Source organism: Bison bison, unplaced genomic scaffold (genome assembly GCF_000754665.1).
Source record: "Bison bison bison isolate TAMUID 2011002044 unplaced genomic scaffold, Bison_UMD1.0 scf7180017864171, whole genome shotgun sequence".
Taxonomy (NCBI): domain Eukaryota; kingdom Metazoa; phylum Chordata; class Mammalia; order Artiodactyla; family Bovidae; genus Bison; species Bison bison.
Window position 1 is genome coordinate 956,500 of NW_011494743.1, and position 9,506 is coordinate 966,005.

The window sequence follows — 9,506 nt, forward strand, 5'->3', positions numbered from 1 at the left end:
CTATTAAATTAGCTTGTCTGGATTACAAGTGATAGATATATGTTCATGCATGGTAGACTCAGTTCAAGTAAAACTCAGCAGCAACAAGCCACACACAAAAATAACCTAAAAACACCAGTAGCATATTATTAATCATTACTACTATGTATTTTGCAAAAAGTTCAAATGTTATAAAAATTTTAGAGTATATAACACAGATTTCTACCATTAAATGTACCTAATTTTTTCAAAACACCCAAACTTTCTAGTTCAAGAATACAGTAATCTTAATATATTAATACAGTAATATTGGTATTACTAATTAGTAATATTACACTAATATTAATATATTACCCCAAACACTGAATATCACAGGAGAAAATGCACCAGACAATTGTCACAGACTTTACCTCTAGTTTTAACTCTGCCACTCACGACAGCCTAGCGACCCACAGAAATTCACCACTGCACTGTTTGTGGTTAGAGCCTATAAACTTTAAACAGTGGCAATTAAATTTTAAAATTTTAAGCGTATCAGATATAGTCTATGCATTTTTGTTTTTATAGAATACAACATACACTAACTAGTAACCTGAAACTAAGTCATTTGAGTTCACAGCTTAAATTCAGTAGAAGAAGACCTTCATGACACCCACTTCTCTGTTAAACACCTACACCAGGATGCCACTGTGACCCCAAATTTCAGTCCACTTAGTCATATGCAGTCCACTTAGCCATATAACCATTCCCTAGAAATTGTAAACAATTCCCAAATAAAAACTATTTCCTAAACTGAACTCATTTTTCTCCATTTTAGCCTCTTCTTTGACCTTTGTCCCTAAACTTTCATAATAGAATCCATTCCTCTATTAAAATACATGTCCAAGTGGGAAGAAGAAAAAGTTACGCAATGTTTTTCAGTGGTTTCCACCAACTCCCACACAAGAAAATGAAGAGTATCATGAATGCCCTGGCAGCAACTACAAGTGACCATCAACACACACACGCTGCTAACTACAAACTGCATCCAACCTGCAGATGCGTAACCAAAGAAAACATAGACACAGCTTCTCAGAACAGCCCTAGCCACCACACCTGGGGGACAAGAATGGGACGCGGAGAAGGCTCAATAGGAATGGGAAGAAGAAACGACCTGCAACTCAATTCCACCAAAGTCAGAAGAGAGGGCGCGAGGAAGTCAGGGGCTTACCTGCTCACCTTGAACGTGTTAAGGCGGCAGGCCGGGCACACTCAAAGTTTCCCACCACCGCCTTCTCCATGCAGGCTTTCCTAATGTTAGCTAAGTTAAACCTATATCCTGGAAAGGTAAAGGAAATGTCCTTGCTCCTACAGTAAATTCCTAGTGCTCAGAATTAAATTAATAAATTCCCCCAAATTAAAACTATAACGAGCACAGATAACTTGGAAGGACTTTCTTTACTTGCTTTAAGCAAAAGAAAAAGCAAATATGAGTACATATAAACTCAGTCCTGGGATTTAAGTCATACTCTGGTAATTCTATTATTTTGCCCTTCCATTTTTTTCCCCTCAAAATAGCATATCTACCTAGAGAAAAATTAAGCAAAGATATTGAAGTTTCCTGTCACTAAGAATTTGAAAGCAGAAGTGTTTGGAGCAGCAGTTCCCATCCACGTGAGTTTATGAAGGTGCTGGCAGCTGGTGGGTGTGGGCCAAGGGTGGTGCTCGATAGCTGACGATGCACAAGACACCCTACCACACAGAAGTGTCACCCCAAAATGCCAGCAGTGCCCAGGGTAAGAACACTGCGTCAGAAGGCATCACAAACACTAAAAGGGAGTTACGTCTTTTATGTAAGTGTTCTCTAAAAAATAGCTAATGGGAAACACTGCTTTCTCTGTTTTTCTTTCCTACAGGTATTCACAAATTGTGACCTCATGACACAAAAAATCTCTGGCATTGGTCTCTCAGAAATGATGCTGAGGCCACCTTCTTCATCAGACTTCAGGAAAAGACAGCAGGGTTTCCAGGTGCTCTAGGCAGCGGGGACTAAGGAAGAGCTATCCCTGTTACTGTGACTACATTCCTTCTACAATGTCATCTTAGACAGCAATTATGAGCTCTCCCTTGTCCTCAGAAATCCTCTCTCTTCCCTACACTCTAGTTTTTTCCAAAAGGCGAGTAAATCCCATGTCATACTTAACAGCAGAGGGAGTAAAAATTTAATTATGTCCCTCAATTTTCAGTTAATTGCTCTTTTTACCCTCTTAACATGACCTAATAAGTCACTGGGAACCTGCATGTCCCTTTCTTCCCATACAAAGTTTATAGTCTCTTATCATTAATCAGATTGAAGCTGGTAAAACAAGAAATAGTCAGTATTACTGAGACATATAGGTAAAAACAAATGCAAGGGAAAGTGACTTCAAGTTATTTTTGTTCAAGAAAAATAGTCAATTTTGTTAGTCCTTTTTAATGAAGTAAAAGTGTTCATTATTTCTGAGCAATTATTTCTAGATATCCTTCCTCCATTTTTGTTTAGTTACCTCATTATAATACATCTTTTCCACAAAGTATTAAAATTTACAATGAAATTCTATACTATTTTTGTAGGTAGTTCTGGGTTCAATTCCTTTGTCTGGTCATTTATGGTCTAACCTTAACATCTCTAAGTCTTAATTTTTTTCACTGTACAAACAGTGATAAGATAAACTCATCAAATAGAAATATAATAACCCTTAAGTGAGTTACAAACCGTTTATCCACTAAGACATAATTTTTCTAATTTATGTAGAAATAAATCCTATCTGCAACTATAGGAACTCTACTCCTAAAAATTTCAAGGTAAATTCGGATTAAAGATAGATACAGCATTAAATAAAAGACAACTGAAGTCTACTCCAAATTATAAAACTAGTCTGGGAATAATGATGACTCCAGGCAGTCAACAGTGAACCTCAATCTTCTCAGAGACAAGATGAGAAAAAGAACATTCATTCTACCTTTATCAGGAAGGTGAAAACATATTGCATTCCTTACACAAAAGCACCAAACAGTAGATAAAAGGCTTTTCATTATACTTTATGTAAAGCATGTGTTCATTCACTTGATGGAATGAAATGCACAAGAAGAGCCACCATTTTTTTTTAATCATGGCAAATTAAAAGATGACTTGTAAAAATGTCTACATTTGTCTGAGCCATTCAAATGTATTGACCTGTAAAACCTCAGTAAAAAATTTTCAAAGGGCTTAAATTATGTGTAAGCTCCTTTGAGATCTTTGTAAAACTTAAAATTTTAAAATAATTCTATCCTTCTCTATAATACACTATAAAGAAAAAAAAAAACATGCAGAAGTCAAAATAAATTGTAAGCATCATCTACATAATGCTGATAAAGCTATGTGCTGAGAGGCATTCCAAGTGCAAGTGGTCCGGAGGCAGAAAGCACCACACGTGAGGACTTTGGATAGTTGCCTGCAGTTACGTCAACATTCTCCTCAGTCTTCTGCTCCTGGCCTTGCAGCGCTTCTAAGTCTTCCTCGGGCGGATGGATTACTACTGTGGGAACGCCGGCACTGGCAGGCGACACCAGCAGCTCTGGGGCCTGCGGCTGCCTCTGCCGGGAAGCTCTGGCGTGGAGGCGGCTGAGGCTAGGGCTGGAAGGAGGGCTGCTCTGAGGGGTGGGTGCGGGGCTTGTGCACCTCGAGCCCGCAGGGGTCCCGGCTCTCGAAGAAGGAAGAAGATGACTGACAAGAAGAGACAAAGGTGATTCTCCTCTCAAGGAAAGGTTTGAGGCAGACAGACCTGTTCGCAAAGAGTGGCGGGAGGCTGAGAGGCCTTCCCCTGAGGTAAAACAAATAAATGAAAAGTGATGAAGTTTTATCGCAGAAGGCAAACGAGACACACAAAAATCAATTTACACTGTAAACCGCAAGCTTTAAAAAAAGGTCCAAAATTTCAAATTCATGCTGTCAGGGTTAGTATGACAATCTGATTTTTAAATATTAGAAAATCACTGGAAAATGGCTTAAACTATAATTAGTTCTCTGAAGGTGCATCCAAAACTCAAAACAAAAAAATGAAAAACAACGTTAATGACAGATGGAGAGGGACAATATTCTGTTAGGAACGAGAAAGTCCAACAGTGTGGCTTTAAAACAAAGAATAGTAACAATGCAAAGCTATTGCTTTAAAAAATGATAAATAGCAAATGAAAATATAGCACAAAAATAATCTAAGAAACAGAACCCCAAACAAAACTTACCAGCACTGACAGCTTATAGTTAGTGCATTTTATCTACACTGGACCAAACTGCTACATATTCTCTCACAAGAAGAGCCCACATTAACAGTATCTAGTGATTCCTAACTTAAAGTTAGTATCAAGTCTTTATAACATTAAGCCAACAGGGCACCATCTACTGACAAAACTCTCAAAGTAAAATGTAAAAATGTAAGGCGAGTCACAGGAATGTTTTTTCAAAATAGAAACATGTCAATTTCAAAAGATAACATATTCTTGAGCTCACTATCTAACTGATATTAATAAATGTCCTAAGATATGCTTCCATATCTAATGCAGCAGATAAATTAAAACAAATACATATGATGTTTAATTTAACTAGCAAAGAATAAAGTATTTCTTACCAACAACGATAAGGAATTCTAGAGTATTTCAAAAGGTCATGTATACTTATAGTTCAAACACCAGGTTATTTTAAGGAAGAGCAGCTTAGTGGAACGATATTTTTTTTTAGGAAAAGCATGAGAAATATAACAATCCCAACTGATCTAAGTCCGGGGTCGTGAACCTCCGGAATCTAATGTCTGATGATCTGAGGTAGAGCTGATATAGTAATAATAGAAATATCCGGAATCTAATGTCTGACGATCTGAGGTGGAGCTGATATAGCAATGATAGAAATATCCAGAATCTAATGTCTGACGATCTAAGGTGGAGCTGATATAGTAATAATAGAAACCTCCGGAATCTAATGTCTCACGATCCGAGGTGGAGCTGATATAGTAATAATAGAAATGAGATTCACAAGAAATGAGATTCACAATAAATATGACGTGCCTGAATCATCTCAGAAGCAGCCTCCACCTCCCCGACCCTGGTCCATGGAAAAACTGTCTTCCATGAAACCAGTTCCCTGGTGCCAAAAAGGTGGGGAACTACTGATATAATAAAAACTACATGCTCAAGAGATCCCCAATATATTACATATATTAACTATTACTCCATAAACCACCACTATTTAGGTAAAAAATAAGCCAGATGCAGAAAAACTGTTAAAATTACAAGTATAGTAGTACAGCAAAATAAAAGAGCGCCCCTGCTAAAATGGCATCTACAAGAAAACAGCCAATGTCTTATGATTAAAAGGAAGCAACAGACAACTAGAGGATAATCAGGAACCACTATGTATGGAGGAGAAAGATTTGTGGTCTCTCTGGGCAAACGAGTTCACTTTACTCAACTAGAAAATATGCAATATATGGAAAGAAAAAAAAAAGTGGTGACATGGATGGCTTGCTTTCAAACTCAACTTAGGCCTGTAAGAGATTTCTTTTATTCTTAAGGTCCCTTGAAAATAGAAAGGCAGTTTTAAATAAATTAAAAAGAGTTTTAATGATCAAATACTCAGAAGAAAATGGACTTAATTATCTTAGACTGAGCCACAGAAGGAGACTGAGTACTGCTAACTTTACATGTGGTAAGTCTTCCACCTGTGAGTGTGCTTGTAGCAGCTAAGAGCCACACTCTTATTTCAGAGATAGAAGGATGAGCGGATGGGGAGCACATGTATACCTGTGATGGATTCATTTTGATATTTGGCAAAACTAATACAATTATGTAAAGTTTAAAAATAAAATAAAATTAAAAAAAAAAAAGAAGAAGGATGAGCGGAAAGGTTTGTGGCCCAGCCCCCACTCCTCTTCACTGTAACTCTCAGGTACCTTGGGTAACAGTAGCAGCTCGACACAGCAGTGACCCTCAGATCAACCCCAGTTCTCTGCCAGAGATCTAACAGATCAACCTGGGTTTTCCAGAGTCACTGTCACATCAGAGTCATCTTTGAGACCCTAACAGAGCCGCAGTGACAGCATGCCAGCTGTAAGACAGGGACAGAGGGGAGCAGCTACCGAACAGTCTCCCCAAGTCCCATCAACCCACTGCTGAGCCGTGAGTGAGTGGACGTGGGTCTGTGCCACTCTCCGTGACTTGAAGACATCATAAAACAGGAACGAGTACAAAAACCTTTTACAGATTATGTCAATAAAAAGCTGGGAAAATTAAAAGCAAACCAGCTCCAAAATACTGTTTATGCCCAGCAAGTACAGTCTACTCAGGAGGAAAAAAAAAATCTTAGGAAAAATCTAATATTAAAGGTCCAAACACAAGACTTTGAATTTTCAAAAGATTAAACTACATTTATAGATAGCAATTTACAGCTCTTATATCAACCATACAAGAATTCTTGAACAGAAACAAAGAAGCAAGGAGGAGAGTAATCAGGGTTACGTACAGTGTAGTATCTGAAAGAAAATGAAAGTCAAAATCGCTTAGTCATGTCCGACTCTTGAATTCTCTAGGCTACAGTACTGGAGTGGGTAGCCTTTCCCTTCTCTGGGGGATCTTCCCAACCCAGGGACAGAACCCAGGTCTCCCACATTGCAGGCAGATTCTTTACCCGCTGAGCCACAAGGGAAGCCCAAGAATACTGGAGTGTGTAGCCTATCCCTTCCAGGGGATCTTCCTGACTCAGGAATAGAACCGGAGTCTCCTGTACTGCAGGCAGATTCTTTACCAACTGAGCTATGAGGGAAACCTACAGTAGTGTTTAAATATTACCAATATTTCAATGTCCCATTTTAACAGAATAAATGCTTAATTTTCTCATCTAAGTAATTTCTACAGAAAATTCTGCCACATTATAAAGACATTTCAGAAATGAAATATTTAAATGTACAAATACTATTATTTTTTGAAAAAAGAATTAAAAAGATAAAAGACCTATGTAATTATCTACAAAAAATGAGTTTCTTTTCCCAAATGCTAACTGTAACAAGCTGGAATGCTGTTAGTAAAGTGTTAGAAAAATTGGACACCACAACTTATCTCACCGTTCCTTTCAAGCAAGTGAGGGTCAGAATGTTTCTTGCCTATGTCTGCAAAAGATCGAACCAGGGGGATCCGGCTGGTGAATCTCTTCTCATTCTGATGGTGGTGCCTCTTTAGAAGGGCTTCTCTGACATTCTCTCTGATGGACTCGTCCAACTGGCCAGAGGCGATCATGTTGTCCAGTACCATATCTAGGCAAAGAAAAATACACAGATAACAATCATTGTTACTACATAAAATTAGCACCTGGATGACGGTAACACATAATCAACAGTAAATGAAATCTTAACAGGAAAATAAGACTCTTACATAGCTCTCAAAAGCATTATTCTCTTCTAACACTTAATAATGGATGCATAATGATAAGTATGAACACTATCCAACAAAAATGAACATATTAATAGAGACTTTGATTTTAATAAATACTATTATTTACTACAAAGCTATTGTTACACACCAAGAGCCTTTCTATATAGCTGAAGGTGCTTTACTGATATGTATATAATAAATTCCATTAAACTGGATATTTAAATAATACTGGTTTCCTAATAAATGAAGGTATTTTATGGCTTCACTTCATATTTTTCTCCAAAACTGTAGATGAATATCTGTACTCATTCATTCAATAATTAACTATTTACTGAGCACCTATTATGTGTTAGGAATACAGCAATTAACCAAGCAGACTGAGTTTCTGCTCTCACTCGTCCAGAGGTAGAAAACCAGTGCATAACTGAACAGATAAAACATGAAGTAGTAACTCTGTGGAAGATGTACGTATCAGGCTTGAGGGGGTGTGAGAAATTGGGCAGGGCTGGGGGGGGGTTGACGGCAATGCCATTTTATATGTTACTGTGCTGTCTGGACTATTTTTAATTTACCAAGTACACACTGATATAAATATTTTTGTAAAGCGCCACTAACTTGAAATAAGAGTCAAGCTTTCAAATCTGTAAGATTCCTCAGAGAAAAACTGTAAGGGATCAAACTAGCAAGGAAACTCTAACAATAAAACCACAACTACATGCTACCATGTATGTGAAAACTGGACTATACATTTACTAAGATATACTGTATTATGTGATCACTGGAAAACCAAAGTAAGACATACTACATTTAGCTAAATTTAATATTTCTAATTCCCAAATCACTTTCTTAGTCATTTATAGAAGACAAGAAAGTTAAGGACTTTGATAACTTAAAGATTTGTAGCACAAGGTCAAATTAACAATCTGGAAACATCAAAGTATTTCCAGCCTGAGAAATTCTAATAAATTTATGGTTCTCTTGAAAATCAATTACGATAGCCTTTTCTTTTTATACTGAGGTGACTATAATGCTAGTCAGTTACACTATAAAATTTATTACTATTGAATTTGATTTTGGTTTTGAGCAACTTCAGCTAATGACCAAGTAGCTTCATCACAGCCATCTTTTTGTTCTTTCTCTCTCCATTTCCACTGGTACCACCCGCCACACTTCAGGCCGCTGGCATTTCTTGCTGAGACATTCCAAGAGAATAAACAACCTCCTGGCGTCTAACCTGTTCTAATCCAAAGCCACCCCACCTCCTCCTCCCAGAGTAATCCTGCTGACACACATCGAGATCACTGCTGTTGCTCAGTCGCTCAGTTGTGTCCGACTCTTTGCGGCCTCATCAACTGTAGCCCACCACGCTCCCCGGTCCCTCACCATCTCCCAGAGTTTGCTCAAATTCATGCCCATTGAGTTGGTGATGCTATTCAACCATCTCATCCTCTGTCGCCCTTTTCTCCCTTCGCCTTCAATCTTTCTCAGCATCAGGATCTTTTCTAATGAGTCGGCTTTTCGCTTCAAGTGGCCAAAGTATCGGAACTTCTGCATCAGTCCTTCCAGTGAATATTCAGGACTGATTTCCTTTAGGATTGACTAGTTTGATCTCTGTGCAGTCCAAGGGACTCTAAAGAGTCTTCTCCAGCACCACAATTCGAAATTATCAATTTTCTGGCACTCAGCTTTCTTTATGGTCCAACTCTCACAGCCATACATGACTACTTGGAAAACCATAGCTTTGACTAGACGGACCTTTTCGGCAAAGCTTTCCTTCCAAGTTAACACCTTTTAGTATCATGGCTACAGTCAGTTTGCAGTGATTTTGGAGCCTAAGAAAGTCAAATCTGTCACTATTACCACTTTTTCCCCTTCTACTTGCCATGAAGTGGTAGAACCAGATGCCATGATCTGAGTTTTCTGAATGTTGAGCTTTAAGCCAGCTTTTTTCACTCTCCTCTTTCACCCTCATCAAGAGGCTCTTTAGTTCCTCTTCACTTTCTGGCATTACAGTGGTATCATCTGCATATCTGCTGCTGCTGCTGCTAAGTCGCTTCACTCGTGTCCGACTCTGTGTGACCCCAGAGATGGCAGCCCACCACCAGGCT

At 38.3% G+C, this 9,506-nt stretch overlaps 1 protein-coding gene across 1 annotated transcript in view; it reads right to left on the minus strand.

Moving 5' to 3' along the window:
• SLC4A7 (solute carrier family 4, sodium bicarbonate cotransporter, member 7) overlaps positions 1 to 9,506 on the minus strand; it is an 88,804-nt gene that overhangs the window by 55,943 nt on the left and 23,355 nt on the right. The window contains exons 6-7 of the mRNA XM_010842154.1: positions 7,092 to 7,280; positions 3,435 to 3,803 (exon numbers count right to left, since the gene is read on the minus strand). Coding sequence (XP_010840456.1) covers positions 3,435 to 3,803; positions 7,092 to 7,280 — 558 coding nt within the window. The remainder of the gene's footprint in view (positions 1 to 3,434; positions 3,804 to 7,091; positions 7,281 to 9,506) is intronic.